Source organism: Ruditapes philippinarum, unplaced genomic scaffold (genome assembly GCF_026571515.1).
Source record: "Ruditapes philippinarum isolate M1 unplaced genomic scaffold, ASM2657151v2 ctg3971_1_1_1_1, whole genome shotgun sequence".
In the NCBI taxonomy this organism is placed as follows: domain Eukaryota; kingdom Metazoa; phylum Mollusca; class Bivalvia; order Venerida; family Veneridae; genus Ruditapes; species Ruditapes philippinarum.
This window is the reverse complement of record NW_026852363.1, coordinates 4,469-30,493: the sequence shown is the minus strand read 5'-3', so window position 1 is coordinate 30,493 and position 26,025 is coordinate 4,469. Positions and strand designations below refer to the sequence as shown.

General features: G+C 32.8%; 1 protein-coding gene across 1 annotated transcript in view; it reads right to left on the bottom strand.

Moving 5' to 3' along the window:
• LOC132758082 (uncharacterized) overlaps nucleotides 1-25,679 on the bottom strand; it is a gene marked incomplete at its 5' end in the record, with an annotated part of 37,049 nt that extends 11,370 nt beyond the window's left edge. Inside the window, 8 exon segments of the mRNA XM_060749598.1 lie at nucleotides 5,320-5,460; nucleotides 5,976-6,178; nucleotides 6,551-6,676; nucleotides 8,661-10,136; nucleotides 11,361-11,642; nucleotides 13,881-14,516; nucleotides 17,489-17,565; nucleotides 25,208-25,679. Coding sequence (XP_060605581.1) covers nucleotides 5,320-5,460; nucleotides 5,976-6,178; nucleotides 6,551-6,676; nucleotides 8,661-10,136; nucleotides 11,361-11,642; nucleotides 13,881-14,516; nucleotides 17,489-17,558 — 2,934 coding nt within the window.
• Nucleotides 25,680-26,025: the final 346 nt, after the last annotated feature.

The window sequence follows — 26,025 nt, the reverse complement described above, 5'->3', positions numbered from 1 at the left end:
TGTTCGGAGCCGTGTATGCATGACTTGCCATTTTCTTTCACCTATGTAATAGTATTTGGGGCATTTTTTATATTACCTTTAATTTGCGTTTTAAAAGAGGACAAAGATATTGAGTTTTGTACCTCTGTTGATAGTAAGTTCCAATCTCTCAAAGTAGATGGCAGAAATGCATTATGGTAAAGAGAAGTTCTTGTTCGTATTGTTTGCATGTCAGAAGCATTTCGTAAATTGTACCTAGACGTTTCTCCAACTGATGGAAATATATTTCAAGAGAGTATGATGATGCGATTTTCATCACGTATTCATACGCCTACTTCAATAAGTCAGTTTGATAAAAGCAATGAATAAATAACTAATATATGTTTTTTACAAATGTGGTTTCCCAAACTAAGTAAACAATTTTTATATCTTTGAAATAATAAACTATTTTATTCACTTTGTAAAATTTAGTTATAAAAGTTTCCAAATAGTGATGAGCAGATACTTCAAACAGAAAGAGAAAGGAGTCTTCATAATTATTAGAATTATGTCTATTTGATAATGGTGAGCGACAAAGTGTTGATTTTGATAAATGTGTCCAGTGGCCTCAAAGTTATAAAGCTTTTTCCTGAGCTATGTCTCAAATCTCAGGATTTGCATTAATCAGTGTAAATTCTGCCCCAGTTACTGACCAATCAAATGCCTGAGATCTGAGTTTGAGCTTGGGCTTTATAACCTCAAACCGATACCCTTTTAGATATTAAATACACAGTTTTGGTTTTACTTTGATGTATGTTAATAGATACAATTATGATTACGAAGTAACATATTTGTTTTCAAATAATTTTGCTTTCCATATACACGATAACATCAAACGACAGACAACATTATTCACATAAAAGGATTTCCTTCAGAAGTAACAAAACTTCAGTTTGTTGAAATATTTCCTACATCTAACATGATAAGCATTGGTATTTTGAAAGAAATGAAGGGAATATGGTAGCTATTGCAATGGCAAAGACCGCTTATATTTAGTTTTAAAATCAGATATAAGTTTTTTGAAGTTCTTTGTTTATAGTTTTACTAATTTATTTGTTTATTTGATCTACAAGTTTAATTATGGAGGCAGACTACCTTTGTGACTGGTTCCGTTATTTTATCACGTGATTACTGTAGTGATCCGCAACGGTGCACCAGTAGGATGGTAATTTATAACATTTACACGACAACGTAAATCTAACTGGCAGATAAGGAAACATTTGTTTTGGTTTATCAGGCTATAGATTATGCCAATTATACGTAAAGACATACAATAACATGCAAGATTAATGCCGCCGACAACCTTGTCTTTTAGAATTTATGTTTCATTTTGTCTACATTAGCAGCTGTCGTCTGCATGTAATTTGGCGTTTTACAATGTTTTACAGCGTTTTTAGCTTGACAATGAGAATTAATTAGGAAGGATCAGATTATTCAATCTTGTCTGGAACAAAGTTTACAAGATGTGCTTCAGCAGTTTTAATAGCGAACGAAAAATTAATGATGATGTTAAATATAACATAAAGCTGGTTTAGTAGAAGAAAAGAAAAACTGAAATCACTCATTAGTTTTATTCTCTGCTACTAGTTGTTTTACACGTCGATTTTCTCATAATTTTGTAACTTTTTTTCATGTTTTCATACGTCAACAAATTAATTAAACTAAAAACAGCATAATAAATTGGCAATAAAGCTTTGTATATCAGAATCATTGATCTGTGAAAAGTTGGATACATGAACGTTTGTATTTATAAATGTTATTTCTGCGACACAGACATCGAAGATGAATACCATTTCAGAGGTAAAATTTGTTCGACCTGAGAATAAAATTTATACAAAAAAATGTTTAAAAGCTCAAACTTGTACAAACCTATACATTTATAAATAGAGATAAAAAAGACAAAGGAATTCGGAAAAAAATGGAAAATTTTATACCACAAATATTTAAATGTAGGGCAATGATTCTATAAGAGTAGTCCTATTAGAACTATTTTCAAGTGCGTAAGGCTGACAAGGTAGACAGTTTGTCTTTGCAAGAAACAGAAAAGAATGTGTGATAGAAAAATAGAAAAACTAGGGTATAGCATCACTAGTAGTATTATGAATTTATAACTTATGCATTTAACAAACCATTGAATGAGAAAAATGCTCGGTAAAGACAAGCATTTCACTTAAATTGCCACTGTGACCTTGACCTAACAAACTCAAAATGAATGGAAGTCATCGTCTCAACATGGGCAATCCCTAGTTAAGTCTATTTCTTCTCAAGTTATTAATTGGTCACAACGTGTTATTGTTGCCTTGACATTGGCCATATGCAACGTGCCTACCCTATTACATAAACCACACTCTATTGCGTCTCAAGTTATTGATAGGACTAGGATCACTGGACGTACCCACAGACGTAGGAACGAATCACCCCATTACAGTTTGCTCCCCACTTTATAAGTTTGGGAATAATAGCTGTAAACTAAGTAGTAGCAATGCCCTCATTTTTTTTTTCATTCCCCATTTATATTGTTAATGCCACCCAACAAATTACATTGTATGACACTTTGCTACTTACACATTTACATGCCAAAAATATTAAAACCGTGATGTTTATATTTTTTATATGAACATGAATGTATTTTGTGACCAAATACGTTTGAACTTGTCTTATATGTATACATTTGTCTATCTTTAAAAAGGCAATGTACTTAATTTGAATAAATTTATTTTTATAGCATTGCGACCACATAACAAATATGTCAAATATTATTCGTTAGACTTTGAGTTACATTCTATACCGCACTTTTAAAGTGTACATGTAAAATATGTTCACGTAATTTTAAATGTGTACAAATTAAATTGTGCATTTGTACATTTATTGACTTGTTTTGTCTCTAACATGAGAAAACTGGCATGGACTGGCTGATACTTTAACAAATTAGCTTTCAAAATTGTTGACATAGACCGGAAACTGCCCGAGAAACTAAGCTTGGTCTCTGGTATGCGAACTAGATTATAATACTTTAAATCTAATAATCCAACGTAGGTCAAATCTGCTGTAAAAATATTAATCATTTTTCTTCATTTCACGCTTAAAGACAATATGAGTGTTTGAATTTGACAAAAAAGATTGATAAATTTGCGTGTGTTCTTAAATTTCATTTTGTTTCAACAGGTTTTTAGCTTTAACACCTGCTGCAGATTTTAAATCTTAAAAAAACAAAAACCTACATTAAAGAGGAGGAAAAAAATAATCCCCGCGTATGAATATACTTAACATCTGTTAGAACTATTTGACCTGTAAAAACCGGAATGCGTTCCTTTGTTCTCTCTTAATGATAAATAGAGTGTTAACAATCCAATTAAATAAAAAATATTATCTTAGATACAAGCTGCGGAAAGATACGCAGGGATTTTGGTTACTTTCACCACATTGTACGTGGAGAAATACGTGAATTACGTGCTAAAATTTAATTAGATGTTGATAGTTCGAAAGGCTCATGCTTCAGCACAACCTATTGTCTTGGAAAAAGAAAATAAAACACCATGTCTGTGACATCGTATACTGACTGAAAAGCGAAAACGCTATCTAGCTTTCCTTTATAGTTTCAAATAGTTCAAATCTTTCATTCAAACGAACTTAACTTGCAGTGCATGATTTGTGCAAAGTACTCTTAAAATGCATAAATTGTGCATTGTATTAACAGTGCATGATTTGTGCATTGTACGAATACCTCACGAGTGCACTGACAGTGTACGATTTGTACAGTCTACATCACGAGTACACTTACAGTGCATGGTTTGTGCATTGTACGGATACATCACGAGTACACTTACAGTGTATGATTTTTTTACATTGCATGACAGTGCATGATTTGTGCATTGTGCAACACGAGTACGTCATCACAAAGTGCACTTACAGTGCAACATTTTTCCGGTTTACATATTTTCCTCGTGCTGCGGGGCGGCGAAATATGATAAGCACGAACATACATTAAAAACGGATATGACACTGCACAACTACCATATACTTTGTAACTCAGGCTTGTGGAGCACAGTAACTTCATAGAATTTCATGAGCTCTTCGTTCCTTAAATAACTGTACACAGTTTCTAAATCGATAAAGTATTTCTTTTTTTTTTCATTAATTTATAAAAATGAATTATTTTGGCACAAAGAATGAATTCTAGAATTTTGTGAAGTGTAATAAAAGAAAACAGAGTACAACTTTTGGCATGGCAACACACGCACGAGCTTAATTTCAACAGCAACAACTTTTTGGTGACTTTTTTCTGTTTGTATTTGTGAACAATTGCATAGCTAGTGTTTTGTCAGTTTAAACATTGATATAAGGTTAGGTTCTTGTAAGTTTGTTGAAAGGCGTTGTAAAATTCTGTTTTTTTTTTTTTTTTTTTTTTTTTTTGTTGTAGTTTTTTGTGTGTGAGTAGGGGTATCTTGAATGTTAACTTTCTCTTGGCTAATGTTATTTGCAATTTGATTCTGCGACCTGTTAATCATTTTCTTTGTTATATGGAACCACGGTATATTTTCGTAACATTTATCAATACAATCCACGATAAAGTGATCTACATTTTGATATATTTTAGAGAAAATTTGACAATTTTATACTCATTCACAAAATATTAATACAAACACAAAAACACCATCAGATTTCATACAGTGTAAAAATAGTATTAGCAGAAAAAAACACATGCGTGACTTGAATATCTCTGTTAAAATGAACTATGTTCTGTATCTCAGAAATGTTTGTAAAAGAAGAAAAGAATGAGAAGATGGAAACAGTCGTCGGCGTTGAAATGAGTTATTTTATTATTTTAAAAGAAATAAGTCCGGCTGTTTTTATTCAGTTATGGTAAAAAAGAAAAAGATTTAAGAAAATTATTTACCGTTTTTACAAATGGTCGTTAAATGAAAGTGGCTATTAACACAGCTTTGACCCTACCCTCATTCTTTTTTTTTGGGGGGGGGGGGGGAGGGGAGGGGGGTTTCGTCACATCGACACAGTATAGGTCATATCGCGACGTTCCAGCTTTACTGGTGGAGGAAGACCTCATGTGCCCTTTCGTGCTTTATTTCAGGCACGAACGGGTACCTGAGTAGAACCACCGACGATCCGTAAGCTAGCTGGATAGCTTCCTCACATGAAAGAATCCAAAGTCCCTGTCGGGATTCGCACCCACAGTGGTGAGGGGCAAGTGGTTTGAAGTCAACGACCTTAACCACTCGGCCACGGACGCCCCATACCCTCATTCAATTTGATTGTAATGATATAACTAAAGTAACCACTTACTTCTATGTTTTCGAAAGAGAAGAAGAAATACTCCTCGAGTGTACTGGTGATGTTTGCTATTTCTTCGGATTTTAGACCAGAAGCGTCCTTGGTCAGGGAGGCTAATGTCCGCAGATTTTGACTTACGTCCTTTGTTTGTAGCTGAAACAAACGTATACACACACTATAGTTGTGATATTTAGCATGATACTTATATCATCATCTATTCAAACGTAAAAGTAAGAGAATCATACTTGCATAACAGAGGGGTACATGCTAGATAAAGTGTATATCCGTCTTAACGTACTACATTTGACAACAAATAACGTGTAGAAATGCTGAAAATCAACAATAATTCGTTACTGTCAAAATCTGTCATATGCGAAAATGATATAAGTTATTCATAGTTCGAAATTAATTACATGTATATAAAATAATACTAGCTAGCACTAATAGCCGGCAAAATGCCACGAAAATATCGTTCAAAAACCGTACATTGCATGGTACAACCATCAAACATGGACATGATAAAAGGTAAACATGTATATAAAATAATACTAGCTAGCACTAATAGCCGGCAAAATGCCACGAAAATATCGTTCAAAAACCGTACATTGCATGGTACAACCATCAAACATGGACATGATAAAAGGTAAACATATAAAACATGCACTTACTTCCAAACAATCGGCAGTTTTCGGAAGGTTCCAGAATGTTGTTCCATCCATATATACGTTACAATATCGCGATGCAAAGCCAGTACTGAATATACTGCTGGGACCATGACTGCAGTCTACCCGGATTGTTGCCCCTGACTTTGTTCTTGGCCAGGTGTACCAACCAGTTTTGTCATAAGAGGAACTTTCTTCTACACAAAACACTAGAAATATATAACATGAAATAAAGCGAAAATTTAAACGTATGAAAAATTTAGAGCGCTTAAGATATAAGATATCGACTATTGAAATGTAGGTAATTTTCGTAATAAGAAATTCTATAAAGTTAAAACATTAAGAGGAACCATTCTCTGATTTTTCATTCCACATTCCAGCAGCAGCAGCAGCAGCAGCAGCAGCAGCAGCAGTAACAGCAGCAGCAGCAACAGCAACAACAACAACAACTACGACGAAAACAACAAATCATATGTGCTGCGTTTGTAAAGGCGTGTCAATACGGACAGGGCGGGCCATGTGATTTACCTGACCCAAAACTTAAAATCTATTCTTTAAATATACTTCATTATGGTACAAACCTTCCTCACAGCTGACACGCACTGTCCCATCACGACAGTTACAGATATGACCTTCACCTTTCAGCAAACACTGACCGTCACCACATGGAGACTGAAAACATGGGGATTGTTTTTCGCAACGACTCCCTAAAATGCACGAAATTTATAGATAAAAGAATAACAGTATAAGTAAGTATTTCCAAAAACAAAACAAAATAAAATTATATACGAAATAAAACTACTACGAAAATTAAAGCTAAATGCACGTTAATATATATACAGCACAGTTATATAAATGATTTTTTAATAGAATTATTGAATAATTAATTCGGTGAAAAGTTTAAATATGGAGAAAGATGTTTAGCAAATATTTTTACGAAATGCACACATTTATGTATTTTTGAAGTACAAATTATTGCCGCAGCATAAAAAGCAACATACATGTATTTGTAAGCTCTGATTTGTATATAAATGGACAAATGAACGCGCGGGGTAGAAGACAAGACATGCAAGCGCCTTTATTACACTGAACAAAATAATATATGAGCCGCGTCATGACAAAACCAACATAGTGGGTTTGCGACCAGCATGGATCCAGACCAGCCTGCGCATCTGCGCAGTTTGATCAGGATCCATGCTGTTCGCTATCAGTTTCTCTACTTGTAAAAGAGTTGGTAAGCGAACAGCATGGATCCTGATCAGACTGCGCGGATGCGCAGGCTGGTCTGGATCCATGCTTGTCGCAAACACATTACGTTGGTTTTGTCGTGACACGGCTCACATGTAAAACTGGTTTCTTAAGTCATGATATTTACTTTACATTTTATGGAAAATATATGAAGATTAAAACATGACAGTAAAAACCATGGAAGAAAAGATATAAAGATATTATTATTTTTATATATAAAGTCAAAGAGGTAAACTGTAGAAATGCATAAAACAAATGTGTTAAAATGTAAACATGAACTATGAGCGGCTAAAGGTAAAAAATGACAAAGATAAAGGTCATATCATCAACAAAATTTAGAGATTTCAAGATGCCACAACAAATGAGAAAAAGAAAAATGTTATCAAATAAATATTTATGCTATTGATTAGATTTATAATTCACTGTATGTAATAAATGCAATAAACAAGAATTAACTTACATATCGGTATAATATATATGTTTGTTCTATTATCAAATTGTGATGGGCAAAAATGAATTATGAAGACATTATTGTTAGGCATAGACGTAACAATACATACATTATATTGTATCTATGATAAATAATTCTGTGTAACAGTTAATAGTATACAACCCCTTTCCACATCATTTGCCATAACCTTTGCAGTTTAACTTGTGAACAATATTCAAATTCTGTTACAAATATTTGTGCAGTCAGTCGCAAAAGACCATTAAAAACAAAGTTTTAAAAAAAGGCAACAAAAGTATTTTAATGATATATCAATTCTTTCTTTGAAAAATAAAAGCAGGTAAAAACCAAGCACCTGTAAATAAAAATATATTTTGTCTCTTAATTGAAATAAGATTAAGGAACCACGTCTTTTTTTAACTTGTAGAGTTAAGGAATGTCCAATTTAATGGTCTTTTAAATAATGACGACACAAAATTAAAGAAAAACTTAACAAGTTAACAAATAATCATAAGCTGCAAACGCTTTGCGAGCTTTTTAAATGTTAGCGCGTAAGCAATGCCAATATACAAGAAAACAATTTTAAACAATTTTTGTTTTAAACCAGAACAGTTACATCGTCTAAAAATCGAATTGTTCACTATTGAAGGTTTCAATTTATTAACTTATTTTCTATTCATTATTTATCTTTAATTTTCATAAAATACTGTTTAGTTTGGCACAACAATCCTCCACCGTCTGTGATTACAATCGAGCGTCCAGCAACATTGAACAAAACAGCTTCCCTCCAAATGTTAGACAAACGTGAAACATACACAAAAGCACACGAAAACATGGGGTGTTATCCTCAAGAATTACAATCAGATAATGCATGGATAGAGACATTTACAGGGAAAGAACAAATATCAACAAAGGTGCATGATTATAGACGTATTTTAGGTGCACAGAGGTAAAACAGTGAAATCCGACAACAGCGACCTTGACCCTTGACTTACCAGCATAACCATGGATACAGACGCAAGATGGGCGATTTGTGATTCTGGCATGACCGAGAAGAGAAATGTTTCCATTCAGTGCTATTTCATGAGTCTCTTGACCTTCCTGTGTTATGCAAGTGCCACCATTTTCACATTCGTAGCCATTTTCACAAAAATCATAATTTTCACATTGATTTCCATAAAATATGTCTGCACAAGTGCACAGGTATTTTGATTTGTTCTTTTCACTAACTCTACATTTACCGCCGTTCCAGCATGGGTTTTCAAAACATGGATCATCGAACTGACATAAATTTCCATGAAATTCGTCTGCGCATGTGCAATTTATTTTACCGGAAATGCTGGAACAGGATGCGTTGTTCAAGCAAGGATTCAGAAGACATGGATCGAATATATCACAGAACATGCCAGAAAATCCTGGCTGACAGATACAATCAACTGCACCAGCTTCTGTCACATTAATACAGGAGGAGGTCTGGTGACAAAAATTAATTTTGCATCCGTTTATCTTTTCACAATTTTTGCCAAATCGCTCGATCGGGCATTCACAATGATACTCCATGTCCGAGACATTTAAACACTTGCTATCAAAGTGACACGGATCATTAAAGCAAGTGTCAAAATGTTCACAATTTTTACCAAAGTGTCCGCCATTACAATGACACGTGTATTCTTCATTCGATACATTTTTACAACTTCCCGTTCCACAGGGCTTTTCGATACATGGGTCAAAGTTTTGGCACGAGTCTCCCCAGAATCCATTCTCACAAACACACCTGTAAGAACCATCTTCTTTATACATACATGTTCCATTATTTTTGCATATCGCCATTCCAAGTTTAGATGATAACTCGCACGTGTCTTCTTTATCACATCTTCTTCCCCGGTATCCAACTTCGCAAAAGCACGTGTATTTGTCCTCAGCAATTTTCGATGACACGTTGTTCGCTATGCATGAGCCTTGGTAGCACGGCACATAGAGCGCGCAAACATCTTCATATTCACACAATGTGCCAAAATAGCCCGTTTGGCACGAACAATTAAATCCCGCACCTTCCTCCGAGGAACAATTCCCGTGCATACATGGTGAAGGTATGCACGGGTCAGGTATTTCGCACAACTCGCCTACAAAATGATCTTGACATATGCATTTAAAAGTGTTATTTTCGCTCATGCATGACGCATTATTTTTACAAGGCATTGATGAACATTCGTTAAAATATTGACAAAAATTACCGTAGTGTGTATCTGGACACGTGCACGTGTAATTCCTATCTCCCAAGAACACGCACGTGCCACCGTTCTCACACGGCGTCGAAGCACAAAGATCCACCTCCGTGCAGTTAACCCCACCCCATCCCTTCGAGCAGTTGCACATGTAAGTCTTGTCCGGACTTGCGAGGCATTCTCCATTGTTTTGGCACGGTTCGTAGATACTGCACTTACTAAACTCTGCACAGCTCCCGTACAAACCTTAACATATAAATCATTCGTTAGAATATGTATATACAAAAATCATGATTTGTGGCAGTGGTTAACACAAGCGATTTCTACGAACTTAACATAAATGAATGATTGCATAACAAATCGACAAAATGTGGACAAATGCAAATGATAATATGTCTATAAAATAAACAGATAAATTACCTATAAAAGATATGATAAACTAATTAACTTTTAATTCTGTTTATTTTTAGGGAAAAATTCATGAACTTTGTCAAAATATCTAATTTTAATTTGGCAATTTCAGAGCAACGATTGAACAATGATGTTATAGAAAAATATAGAAGAAAAATCTTTGTAGAACAGCATGATGATAAATTTGATTTTCTCTGCCTCCGAACAACAGTTATACCTGTAATTTATCTTTACAGAAACAACAATAAATATTGTTTTAAAATTTTGGATTACGAGAAATAATGCAGAAAAAACAACAACACTGTTTCTATTCTCTAAACTAATCTTTCCGTGTCTAACAGGTCATATAAATTTATTCATCAAATTTGACATCTGGAACGGAGAAAAACTTGTTAAAACAATACATTTTTGTTAAAACTTAAAGGTTTTAACAATAAGAAGAAGTAGTTTTGTATTGTTTAGTGTTAAAAGTTGAAATTCAATGACAGATTCCAATTGCAATGGAAATTATTAAATGTTGTATTATTGATGGGGTTACTGCCATATCTTAAGCAAGCCATATAGTTTAAACAATATAAATCATTTTACTTCTACATTGTATATATATTTGCTATGAAAGCAAACAAAACATTTACCAATTTAAACTGAAAATGTGTACCTCTTTTTGTTGCAATAAATTTGAGCAGAAAACAACCAATGAGCTAAAACATGAAGAAAGTCCAACGTACAACTTTAAACGTCTTCCAACTTGGACCTAGCTCTTAAACAATGACTAATGTCATATCCTTTCACAATATTTGTCAATTAAGTTCAAAATTGTGAACATATGTCTGTCGTGTTTTTTTAAGAGTTTTATGACAAAACATTCCTTTTATAATAGCGTAACTATGTAGACATGTGAATGAACAAATTAAATAGTTTATACAAAAAAGCATAAAGCCGATTTTTTTTTTATTTAAAGGTGAAGCAATGCAATGTCTTATGCGTTAAGAAGTTCAAGAAAATATATTGCCTTTTTTCAATGTGTATTTTCTTTTTTTTTATCAAGTTTACACATACCTCTCTTTTCGATCGTCACTTTTCTTTGAAGGCTGTCCGGGCTACTCTCAAGCCCGTTAAAGACTCTTACAGAAAATGTATAGTTCCGGCCTAACTGGTTTCCCGTTACAATACTACACGTTTCATCTTGTATGCCTTCCACACGCACTGGAACCGTCGTGGCGTTTTCGTCATCCATTTTGAAATGAAGTTCATACTTCATGACGTAACTTCCGTTTGTTGGATCTTTCCAGCAAACTCGAGCAACAGACTCTTCGACAGCCACACAAAATATATCCGGGGCTAAAGTGAAGTAAAGGGTTAACGTTATATTCCACATGGCAACTTTTTTTCGTTATTTTATTATATAAGTGACACTATGCCTGAAATAATGAACAACTTCTATTTCCAAATGTCAGTATATCGTTAATCATAACACACATTGCTGCACGTAAAACGTCCTTAATTAAGACATGAGAAATCAAATCACTTGTCTCTTTTAACTATATATGCAGTAGGTAACGCTTTTATTTTGAAACTGTAAGTATTTGTTTTCCTCACAAATCTATAAAGGCATTCCGGTAGAGGCATTAAAGTAACGATTAAGAATGACTTTACATTAAAGGAACGTTAAGTCCATCTGTCGCCAACATAAAATGAAACTTAACGGATTTCGACCCGTCATATAGTTTGTTTCAGGACTAATCAACCATCCTCCTCATGACTGAATCATTCTACATCGCGTTCTTCTTAACTAAACCACTTATTTATCTGCCCGTTTTTTATTCAAGATATCAAATCTATCAATTATTCTAGCAACAATTAAAAAAGCAACAACTCGTTTTCCGCAATAAAGGGCATTAAAATCGAAACAAAAGAAACACGGCTTAATTATTCAAAAATCCGAGGCAAAAAAAACTTTTAAACAAGAGGTCTAGTTTTAAGATGCGTTCACGTTAGTTTATATTTCTCAAATAGCAAAATGTACACACAAATGGTTTGTTTTAACTTAATTCATCACCTTAAAGCAAGTATATGACTAAAATTTAGACGTGGCCATTTAGAAGGTTGCCCCATAAATTGTCTTTTTGAATGTAGTTCACATGCAGGCCAAATTAGAGAAATTGCATGTAAACAAATGTTAAAACATGTAACTGACCATTAAAACATGTACTTACATGAACATGTTTGTGTATCATAGAACGAGACTGGTCATTTTTCTTATCACTCGTTTACATTACCTCCGTATATATTTATGTACATGACAGGTCGAACGTGTTGCAAACGCCGGGACCTTCAGGTTCTACCTTTATAAAGACTTTTGTTTGGCCGCGGTGAACGTAACATAAAAATGAATCATGTTTATTTGTGTCCGTACCAAAATGGTCGGAAAGTATCTAGATTTAGAAAAGTCATTTCTGTACCAAGTCTATAATTGATTATATTTTGCTACATTTCGTTCAAAAAATAAATAAATGGGGAATATATTGCAGTTTAATTTCATATTCTGTATTATACTTTGTACGTAGAACATAATTATAGTCCATTAGGTCCGATCCTACATAAGTTATCTGTATGACTTGATAATTTGACATGGTCTTGACTTTTTTCAACTTGCATGTACATCAATGGTTGTACTTAATGAAACCGTTCATATTTTGACTTATAATAACAATTCCTTTCCCAATTTGTTGTTATTCAGTAAAATTCAGTCATATTCGTTTACCTAAATTTCTTCAAGTGTTTATGCTAATATATGTTTTTCTTTTCTTTACAAACTGTAGACTGCTTTATATATGAAATGATAGATAGCAAACCCTAAGGACGTTAAACAAGACCTAGTTACATGAAACTGCATGTTCATGTACTGTTGTTTTTTTCTTCTTTTATCTCCCACTGTTTAAAATGGCCGTACATGTATATTACTAAAATGATATGTGATAATATATAAGTGGTCTTGGTGTCAATGACTTAATGCAAATACATATATTGTATTACGCTTTTCAAATAACTGAAAATAAAGTGTCTTCGTTACTTGTCGGTATTTACCAAGGTTATAAGTCTAGTGTTTTATTGATCGTTAAACCATTAACCTGCTGAATTTGTATAATTATTGTGTAATTATTGTGTAATGGATGTGGTTATGAATTTGAAACAATCAATCCAAAAAAAAAAACACAACATATTTCAATGTAAAAAGAAAACTTAGCAACTGGCCCGGCTAGGTTGGTCTAATATTATTTTGTTGGATTGGCGAAGTCTAGAATACGAGAGAGAGAGAGTGGCTTTATGAGCTTTCAAACGATAAAATAATAATATTCGAACGTAAAGTGCAATAAATTTCTATATATTCCGTTTCTCGTTCAAAATTAGAGAATGTTGTCTAACAATAGTTGCGTTAATCACTGAGTAACAATGAAAAACTCCTTTTGATAGAAAAGAAAGTGTTTTAATAATTTTGAAAATCTGACTGATTATAGCTACTCTCACTAAATATGAAATATACATGGTAGAGATGTGATAGTTTTATAGGAAACTTACGTCGAAGATCTGTTATTACAACAGTAACGTCGGTTGAATTTAACCTCTGTGGGGATCCACCGTCAATGGCCGTAACGCTAAACGGTATACTGGTCACGTTCCGTGGAATGTTGTCGATCATCTCTATAAGACCGGATTCGAGGTCGACATGAAAATATTGTTCTGCTAAAGGATCTAGTATATGATAATGAAATTGTTTGTTATATAACTCTGTGTCGGCGTCAACAGCCTTAACAGTTCCGATGTCCGTTAGATTATAATCCACCCCGTTCCTGAAAGCCTTGAACGTGTATTCTTGTATTTCGAACGACGGCGCATGTTCGTTCTTCTCCGTTACATTGATTTGGATACGTTGTGTTTGCGGAGTTTGGTTGTAATATCCGTAGACACTAAACTTAAACACATAACCCACTGGTTTGTCAATAGTTCGTTTGACTTTCAGAATCCATTCAGTTGGTACTCGGGGTTGGTGTATAAGCTGAAAATATTCGGCGTCCCCACTGGTTGTAAGAGCTACATTGATTAACGGCTGGTTGGTGTCTGTATCGGTGGCTTTCACGGAAAGTACCGGCACATCCGGGATCGCACCCTGGTAGATCAACGCTGGATACGGTGTAACTACAACCTGAGCTTCCGCTGAAACGATAAAAATGTGACGATATTGGGACTATCATATTTTATCAGTTTTTTTATTACACAACTCATATACGAGGAATCTATAAAATATGAAAAAAGTGCCAAATTTTCTTTTTAACAGACCGTTAATATCGGCAAACATCGTTACAATTACTTGAAAAGTACTTAGCAAGATTTGTTACGTTGACACTTGTTTCATCTACAAAAGTGGCGAAATGATCCTGTTCAGTAAATATTAATTTTGTTCTTTGTTTGTTGACAAGAAGTCTCTAGAAGCAGGTAGACACTGTTATAGCTGCACTTAGGGGCTTCCAGTGGTGGCGTTTGTTTGAGCACAGATTAAACTGTATCTCAATTAAAAAAATGTTAATTTACATGTTTTTAAAGTTCGAATGATGTTTTCTGTTAACAAATATTATCATTTATTGCATTTATAAAGACTTTTATTTACGAGTCTTTGCAATTTAAGATAAAGAATATTTATGTAGCAACTGCAAATATTTTATTTGCTTATTGTTATAAGATATGTTATCTGGCATTGTAACATTTTATCTGTTAAATATATGGGCAAGAAGGTGGAATATGACATGACTAGTGGTGAGCATAACTCAATAAGTTATGACAAAAGTTTAACATGACAACAGAAGAGAATAATTGCTTTCAGTTTTATCTTTCAGTTTGATAGCTGGATATTGTCACTATAAAAGACTGAAGTTTTTAAAATGGTTGATATACTATAGAAGGTAAAAGTTAACCTTTCAAAATTGAAAAAAAATAATTTAGAATTTACTTTCGCCAGTCTTTACATAAAAATATAATTTCTATAAACAGGGAGTATAACTTCCGTGTTACTAAGCCGACGAATACATGAGGATGTTTCCAATTCAAAATATCATCATTTCATGTTAGTCGTTGCTACAGGATCCATGAACACAACAGAACAGACATTTTATTTCGATGTATACAAAGAACATATAGTCGTCATTACGTACACACACATATACACACACACACACACATATAATCACATAATCAATGGACAGTTTGTACAATTCTCGAAGATGAACAGTATATTGTATATTGTATCATTCACAACAAAGTTTTCAGATATACAGTATTGTTGACAATAAACAACAATAATAACATAGAATACACACATGATAAAACTATGTATACAGCACAGCATTGAGTGTCTCTTACAGTGCATTATCATTAAAACGATTAAAGAAAAGGTGGTCATTGTTTAATTCGGAGTTACAGTGGTCATACAAATGGTTTATGCCACATTTTACTTTTAAACTATTATAATGAGATATTCAGTTTGGGGCAATAATAAAACATAAAAAACTGTCACCAAGCCACTTTAAAGAAATTTCAGATATGAAAGCTGTTTTTTTCCAAACGCTTTATGACAAGATAGTTCAGAAAAAATCCGGAAGTTGGTGAAACAGAAATGTTGTTTATCGAGTTTTTTTCCTTACATTTCAAACAAAACAAAAGGTTTTTTTTCTGACATTTTAATAGCCTTTATGGGATATTCAATTAACATGGCTGGTCAGGGCATACTAAATTGTTTTATGATTTAGTAGTACAACAAAATGATATATCAATCAGGTTTTATAACAGATGTCAAAAATATGTTTATTTGTCAAACATAACATGAAATAATAAAAACTTCATTACTTAATTGTTATTATAACAATATCTAATGTCAAATGAGATGTTCTTTTTAATTAATAATAGCATAAAAAAGTCATCATTTTAAGGGACCTTGTATTACATACTTTATTCAATAAACCACAGTTGTTGATGTTACTTTGATTACTGTTGTATTTGTTTAATTAAATATTTATGTTACTAATATTCTGACCTAGCCCTTTGATGTTAATACAGTCACCCTTGTTTTTAATATCACCTAATAGACAGGCCACAAAAAAGAAACCTGTCACTTAATGCACGGCTCCCTCCGCAAATAAAGATCAAGTCAAGCAAACTCCTGGATTGTTGGTGATATGCAATGTGTTGCTTAGCAGGTCAAGTTACTTTTTTTTGCTTACAAAGGCTTTACGCCGGTTGAACATAAAGAACTTTCACTAATTCAAAAATCCCCAATTATACTTAGAAATATGTATATGCACATTTTAAGCCCATAGTCATTTGATAGAACTATTTTAGTCCTAGTAAATGATGTTTATAATAAGATTAACAATTGAACAAAAAATCAAGAAAAACAACATTTTAACAGGTTCAACGGAAAAAAAATGTAGATGAAGTGAACATTGACTGATTTTAAATTGGTACAAAAACATGCATACAATTTGTCCAAAATTACGAGCTATAAAAATGCTTTAATAGAAAAACCTTGGATAATGTACTTTTGTAAAACAATTAATTTCAGACAGATCATTCATTATATGTTTATTTATTTGTCTCGGTCACCTATATAGTATTCTCTTTGATGTTACCGTGTGATTTAATGTAATTGTGTTATTACACAATCATTCAAATCTTACATTTGCGTTCTCCAAGCTCGTTTGTAAAATATAAACTTAATCCTTTTGGCAATATTAATCAATTATCTATATTTTTGAATTGTAACGATGACATTTTGATGATTATCATCATTTTTATATAATTCTTCTATAACCATGTATATTCCTCTACGGGAAAGTTTCCAAAGTAAAGAATTCTAAAAGCCGTTGGTTTTATGTGTTAAGGACGCAACCTATTCTAAATATTTGTGCGTATGAAAGCAACCGAGATTAAATAAATATATCTAAACCAAATATATGCACGTGCATTATATGCATGGGAATTTTGAATTTTTTTGTTAAAATTTGACCTGAGGCAAAGGCCACAACGAATGGACATCGAAGACCCCAACATATAATTGTTTCCTTAAAGATCTTTTTCCAGTATGTTATAATGTATAATATATTGTGATATTCACCATGTAGTTTTGAATAACTTACCTTTTACTAATATAGAGGAGGCCTGCCAGATGACTACTGTGACTTGAAGTAAAATTCTTGGCGAAAACATGACTAACCTGAAATGAAAAATAGAAGAAATAAAATATATTATTTGTAATTAATTTTTTCATTTAGCTGTACCTACTTTTTTTTATCTAATTGATAATATTCAACTCATCTAGGATGATATTACGTCATTTACAATTATTAAACTATGAAATAACATAATAAGTTGCAGCACTCGAGTAATTGATACATGTATATTAAATCCATCAATACAATAAATATAAATAAAATATAATTTCGGCAAATATTGTCATCATTCGGGTATCTTAAATTTCTCTAACGTGTTGGTGCATGATGCTGGTGCTGCTGATAATGATAATGCCGATGATGATAATAATGATGATGATGATGATGATAATGATGATAATGATGATAATGATGATGATGATGGTGATAATGATGATGATGATGATGATAATGATGATGATGATATTGATGATGATGATGATGATGATATTGATGATGATGATGATAATGATAATGCTGATGATGATGATGATGATGATGATGATTATAATGATGATGATGATAATAAAAATAAAATGATGGTGATGATGGTGATTATGATTATAATGATGATGCTGCTGCTGATGCTGATGATGATAATGATGCTGCTGCTGCTGCTTATGATGATGATGATGCTGATGTTGATAATGATGATAATAACAAAATGATGATGATGATGATGATGATGATGATGATGATGATGATGATGATTATGCTGATGATGATAATGATGATGCTGCTGCTGCTGCTGATGATGATGCTGATGATGATGCTGATGGTGATGATGATGAAAAAAAGAAAATGAGAAAGAAGGAGATGAACAAGAAGTAGTAGTAGCAACAGTGGTGGAAGTGATAGCCGGTGGTAAATTCAGCAGCTGAAACAGCAAGAATAGAATCAGCAATAAAAGAAGTAGAAAGGAAGGAGAATGTGATAATGATGATGGTGGTGAATGTGTAATAATGATTTATAACATGATGAGAACGATGGCAAAAGTATAGGTTATAGATATGATGGCTGTTATGACATTCATACAAAACTTAGTTATTTGGTTTTTATATGTCACTGATTAAATGTACAGCAGTTATTATTTTAGATACAAATGGAATCTGAGGCAATAATGACTGAATTATATTCATAGTATTGATTTAAAGAGGAAAATGACAGTATGAGACTAAATTGTTATAATTTAGGTCCTATATATCAACATTTGTAGTATGTTTCACCTCGTATGGCCGGTGACTGACAGATAGCCACACTTTATTTGTCATTTATGTTAGTCTACTTGTCAAAGTAACCATGTCAAACATGCACTTCACTCGACCGCCAATATCAATTATTTCTACATAAACATCCTATATCAGTCACCTATACACCTTGCGAAATATTTCACTATCCATATAAGAAATATCGCTTTTATATAACTTTATATGATAACTTAGTCACTTCGAAAGATTTGTCGAACGTAACTTTATATGAATATAGAGACCCAAAAAAGAACATTTAAAGAACACGACGCCTTTTTCATGCACCCAAACCGTGGACACCAAATCACTGTACATGATTTATCCCTTTCAGTCTCGAGTTCTTGTAACTCAACTACTTTATGCTTACTAAAACCATATAAATAAACAATGTTTTAACAGGGAACAAACAAGATCTTCCCCGGAGTAGGTAAGTATAAATGTAAAATACTTCTTCTCACAATGTCATAATAATTTAAAAGAGGAAAGCCAATTTCTTGTTGATCTGACCATAATGAAAGAAAACTTAGCTAAATAAATAAATAAATAAATAAATAAATAAATAAATAAATAAATAAATAAATAAATAAATAAAATAAAACAGCTGTCAGTTAATGAAATACATTTTTGTAAAAACCTTGTAGTATATGAGGTAATGAATATTCATATAATTATCATATTAAACAAAACAAATATATCTTTTTTATAGACTATGTGTATAATATTAACATCAATAATGTATTTCCAGAGAATGTGACAAAACATATACATGTATATATAATACATATTATATGCATGTCATTAAAATGTATCGCACGGACGGACCTTAAATTGTGTCAAACTAAATCAAGAGTGATTGATTTATATGATTATTGTCATGATAAGAATATAATAATGATATAATAATCATGGATTGACTATTATTATATTATATGGTCCTTAATTAATCACATCATGAGAAAAGCCATATAAAAAGTACAAGTGACGGATTTATAACTTCGTGTATTGTCCGATGTCCATTTTGTCCGTGCAGTATATGATTTAATGCACCACAAGATTAGTTCAAGTGTCAACGGTTAAACATTTATAGCATTTTGAACAATTCCTAGAATGACCATGATGCATAGCGATTTTTAACTGCGTTTTGCATGCACGCGTACACTTAGATTATACATGTATATACATCGTCTGAATGATGACCACAAATGAACATATATAAAAAACTTGCCATTAAAGGCAACCATTTTATTTTCCTATGACAGTGATTTCCGTGCAGAAAAATGATTTGTCTATATGTGGAAAGGTACCTATACTATATAAACATGAACTAAGAAGATACAAGCAGAAATAGAAGTCATACAATCATCCTTATAGCATTAGTTCAGAAATTCGAAGCGAATGTTTAAACATAACTTATTATGATATTACACTGGCATTCCTTACACAACTTTTCTGGGTTTTCAACTAAAGACCGAATACATCTCCACTCGGCACGCGGTTGTATAACGCCTAGTCCGGGTGATAAGAAAGGTCTGGGTATCATGACAATGTTTATATGGCACAGCGGGATACTTTGCGCGGTGCTCTAGTGGTAACACACAAATGGTTAGATTACTCGCTACTCCATTTGAAATTACTGACAAGTCTTTCGAATGCGACTTCAAAAATCGGGGTCTTGTGTAATGGTTTATACACCTTTATAAAGAGCTTTTTGTTAATGCTACTGTGTCCGTTGACCCAAAGCAAAAACAAAAACAAAAACCCAAAAAGTGAGAAACTTAAATAATACGGTCTTCTGAAGTCAGTCGTCAATATGGGTTGTCGGTGGCAACTACAGGCAATACATGACAGACAGTGCCCACTGCCACAACTATAGACACTGGAAGAAATGTTAAGAAGGGGTTTCAATCCATCACACGAACTCGCTCAACAACAGGGTTGTAAATCTTATGGTTTGAATGATGACATCGCATTTTTAATATGGCAGTCTTGATGGGCGATAACAATCCCGCTTCAAATAAGGGGGATGTTAAAATATTTGAAATCATGGGCTGAACATAATATGCCCTCTATTAATATGTATTACTAGTGGGTTTTTAACAGCATGTTAGAAGTTAAAAGTTTAATGTTAGACAGCTGGTTCCCGTTATCACCTTATATAAATAATTGTACTCTAGTTGTAATCAAAATGCTTGTCATTTTTTACCCTAAGTACTCCAGTCTTCTATTTGACATTTTCTTTACATCAATTTTAACCTAGCTTAAGATATTAACATTCCAAGCAGTTCATAGTGAAATGAAAAATTCGGAAAAAGGACACGAAGAACGCATTTTAATTAGTAAATGAGCCGTACCATGACAAAACTAACATAATGGGTTTGCGACCAGCATGGATCCAGACAAGCCTGCGCATCCGCGCAGTCTGATCAGGATCCATGCTGTTCGCTTACCAACCCTATTACAAGTAGAGAAACTGATAGCGAACAGCATGGATCCTGATCAGACTGCGCGGATGCGAAGGCTGGTCTGGATCCATGCTGGTCGCAAACCCACTATGTTGGTTTTGTCATGACGCGGCTTAAATGTACTTTATCTTTTTTAAAACATTTTTGCTGGGGATTCAAGTTACATCAGTCTCTATCATGACTATAATCTGACATGAAAATGTAATTGTTGGAGGCCGTAAAAAGTCGCCCCGTACCTCCAGTCAGAGATGTTATACGATCCTTAAAGATCGTTCAGCACGACACTATTGTCGTATTGGTGGTATTTTGAGTTTTTACTATTTGGCCTTTTTCTAGTTGGGTGGTTCCAATATTTCTACTAGAAGAATTTTGAATCACCCCTGCTTTTTAAATTTGTCTGTTGACGTCTTATCTGTTACATGCAGGATTCATAACCTCAGATACCCTTTCAAAATTCCATTTTGATTAGTTCCACCCATTCAATTTTGCCGTTTTGGACTTTCTTTAAGGGTTCTTATTTTTTCTATTTCATGTGTTCTTTCCAACTGAAGCGTCGTCTAACACAATGACAAACGTTTTGTATAATAGCTTTACATATGAGAAAGGTGTAACTATCCTATACATTACTATAGAAACATAAACCCTTTGCCTGTTGGCGGGTACGGAAGCTAACCACCAAGATTTGATGGCACATCCTTATCGTCTGATCATGGTCTGCACTGTTTGTATTCAGTTAGTATACATAATTGAGCCGCATCACGACAAAACCTACATAGTGGGTTTGCGACCAGCATGGATCCAGACCAGCCTGCGCATCCGCGCAGTCTGATCAGGATCCATGCTGTTCGCTAACCAACTCTATTACAAATAGAGAAACTGATAGCGAACAGCATGGATCCTGATCAGACTGAGGATGCGCAGGCTGGTCTGGATCCATGCTGGTCGCAAACCCACTATGTTGGTTTTGTCGTAATGCGGCTCAATTATTTTGAAAATTTTCCTACATTGTCAATATAGAAAGATGGACAAGTCCATTTTTTTAAAAAAGTACATGTATTTAGCGTGGTAATGATTAAATAACACCTGGCTTACAAGTATGAAGAAAAAGTACGTTCACGTAAAAGGTCGACCAGAACTATGAGATTTTTTATATTCTAGGATATGTTTTCATTCAGTAACAATCACATTTTTCATTCTGTTGCTAATGTAATCAGACAAAATAATGCATTTTCCGACATATTCCACTAATCCTTATCAACGTGTGCTTCATTTGTTTACGTTAACCGTTCGCGTATCTGTTTCAATTAATGATTTACGGTAACCAATTTAGAAACTGCTACTATTCACCAATAACTCTGCGCAATGTTCGATAACTCTGTGTGGAATGTATCTATTAACGGCAACTTATGTAAAACAAGCGTTAATCGTGTTATTTTATGTTTTAGATGGTGTGTTTTCTACATTTTGCTGTTTTCTACATTTTGCTCTATAAATTATTATATATTTCTTGATCATGAGGATGTTACAATTTGCCTTTATCTCATCTTCATAGCGTATATTATATATAAATCATATTCTGAGATAACATTTCTCTGTTTTTAATGTTGTGAAACAAACTAGAGGTACAAAACCATTTTAATAAGATTTTGATAAATGCTAATGCAGATTAATACTTCTAAACTCAACATGTGGTATTTTGTCAGTGTCAAATTAATATTTTTTGACAAATTACATTTTTGAAACGTTTGAAAGATTGTGAGCGACTATGCTAAAATTTGAAAATTTTCATTGATATTTATTTACATTCTCTTTCAGAAAATTTTACATCATCGAGGTTTAACATTTCGTTTGATGCAGGGTATAACAGTCATATTTTGTAAAATTTTGAGTTTTGAAAAACAAAATAAACATTGGTTATCCTAGGAATTTTAAGTGACTTATTGAGGTAAAAGCACTCCCCATTTCTTTGAGAGGGTTTATGTGCCGATATACATTGATATAAATCCTGTGTGACTCAGTCCGGCGTTTAGTTAATCGGTTAACATCGTAAAACCTCGGACAATTCCGTACATGTTGCTGACTTTGAAGGAAATGGCGCTTTAAGTTGCGAATCTTTTTAATATTTTTTAAATTCTTTTTTCTTTTGTATGAAAAGGTAATTTTTTAATGAATATTATAATGGAGAGTTTATGGAAGCGTTCAAGAATTTTAACTGGAAACATAAATATAATTATGTATATGAGACATATATTATGTATTTATTTGAACTGAAAACATAAGTACATATAAATGCTAGTATGATATTTATATGATCAGGAGATGTTTGAAGACTCACATATAACAAACCTGAATTTATCCTTAACCGTTGCAGGAAGTGAAAAAAAACTTAACTGAAAGTATTTGGTTTAATCAAAATATGCATTTTGCTATAAAAATAGTGGAAAACAACAAGAAAATATACAAAAATACCCAAAACTAGAAAAACAACAAACAACAAGAAAATGAAGAAGGAAAAAAACCACCATTTTGAGACATTGAACCCAATTAAGTAGGACACTACACCTTTTTTTTGCAAATGGTAACTATTAACGCCTCCGTAAAAAGTGACAAAGTTCATCTATGAGACTTATTCAAATACTAGGATTGAACATGTTATCTTAAAATGACATTAATAAAAAATGTTTAAAATCAAAATAAAGATGGATAGTTAAGTTTCAACTCACGTTTACACAAGGCGCATTAAAGAGCATTAAATTATTAAGAGAACACTGTTGTCTTCTGAAAGATAACATAATTATTTCTCATCGCTCTTCCGCGTTATAAATTTAAAGTTTTATCATTTATTCATCACACATCCTATAATAAATCCCCATTTTCCCTGCATTCGCCTTTGTCACGGTGAAGATAATTGTTGAATTTATAGGGATAAGGAGTTGCACGATCCTGGTATCACATACATGTTTGCTGGGTGTTATTGTAAATCTGGTTGCTGTTAATTACTAGAATATGTACCAGTTCTAACAATTCTCTCTAATATGTATTTGACATGTTTACATATTCATTCTAATATAAAACATAATGTCGTCATTATCATGTTTCTTCATACTTTGTAAATATATTTCTTCATACTTTATAAATATAATTGTTCTTACTTTGTAAATATAATGGATAACATTTTCATTGTTACTACAAAATACACTAGTATATGTAACAGACGGAATAATCAGTCTTAAGTTAGTCATATGTGGCCCTGTCAGTGACTTATTGTGATTTATTACAGAAACATATTCATGCTATGTGATTAAAATGTATAAATGTACGAAATAACAATGAACTCGAGGCGAAACTTGAACAAAATTGTCTTTCGGATTTACATGGACACTAAACGTAGTTCAAATTTCCCAAATACAGAATTTTTTTTTGAAATCTAAAATACAGAAATGAAATATACGAGTACTTCGGAATTGAATAACAGATCAAAACATTTTTGCTCTGATATTTTGTCATGGTTAATTTCATTAGATCTAAGAGTGATAAAATTCTCTATCATTTTTAAGTGAACAGTTCATAAGTTTATCAATATACAATATTTTAGAATCAGTCTGATGAGTGGACCCTCTTTGGTCACCTTAGATCCATATCACAAACTAAACAATCAAATATTGTATTATTTGATAAACAAAGAGGTCCACATACCGCCATGAAGAAGGTCTATACAACTGATGATAAAACATAGATAACCGTTTAATAAACACAAAATAAATCAAAATATGTTACGTAAGAAAACTTAATAGCATAAATCATTATACCGAAAAAAGAAAAGAAGGCAAAAATAACCAGATAATAGCCGCAAAAATAAGGTTTAGCTGTATATATATATAAATATTTTATTATATTTTTTAATAATGAAAATAGGCAGAATGAAAAAATTAACTTACCAAAATTTCTGTGTAAATACATCCAAATTCAATCACAAATATTTCTCGTTTTAGAATATCTGTCGTCAACCAAACTTTAAAAGTTAATCTTCAGTAAGGCCTTGGTGATAAAGACATTCGGATTTTTCTCTTTTCTGGTGTTATCTGCCTTCTATATACAGTCTGAACATCATTAGTTACTTCTGACAACTGATTCTACGGCTCTATTGTGAAATACACTTAGTTCCAAAATGGCCATTCTTTTGTTATATTAAATCTATTGAGTGTTTTCCAGTACGTAAATAATTTCCATAATAACGGTATGGTAATTAAATATCACAGTTCACGGTTACCAATTCGGAAGATTACGGAAATCTCCTCCTTAAAAGCTCTCCCATACTGCGGGTTTTCATTAGCTAATGAAAACTGTTGTTATTTCAAAGAAAGTTTATATTGCGGCTATTCACTCATGCGTGTACATTGCTCATTTTCTCTGCAAGAGGAGGGTCCTATCTCTGAACGTTTCTTTCCCTCTTGTTCCTGAAATATATCCATAAATAATTTCCCCAAAAATCGGTCACACTATTGATTCAGATGCTGAAGAATGTACAATAATTCATAAAATAAAACAACACAATAATCGAACATAAGATTGTAAAATGATAAAAGAATAAAAACTACCATTTTTTTCTTTTTTTTTCTTACATTTCATTTTCATAAAAATGTTGTATTACAAAAACGGTATTTAAATCTAACAACATTCACAATATTAAATGAATTGTAGAAACATTGGATTGCTAATGTATTGATAATGAATACCTGTAAAACTTACTAAGTAA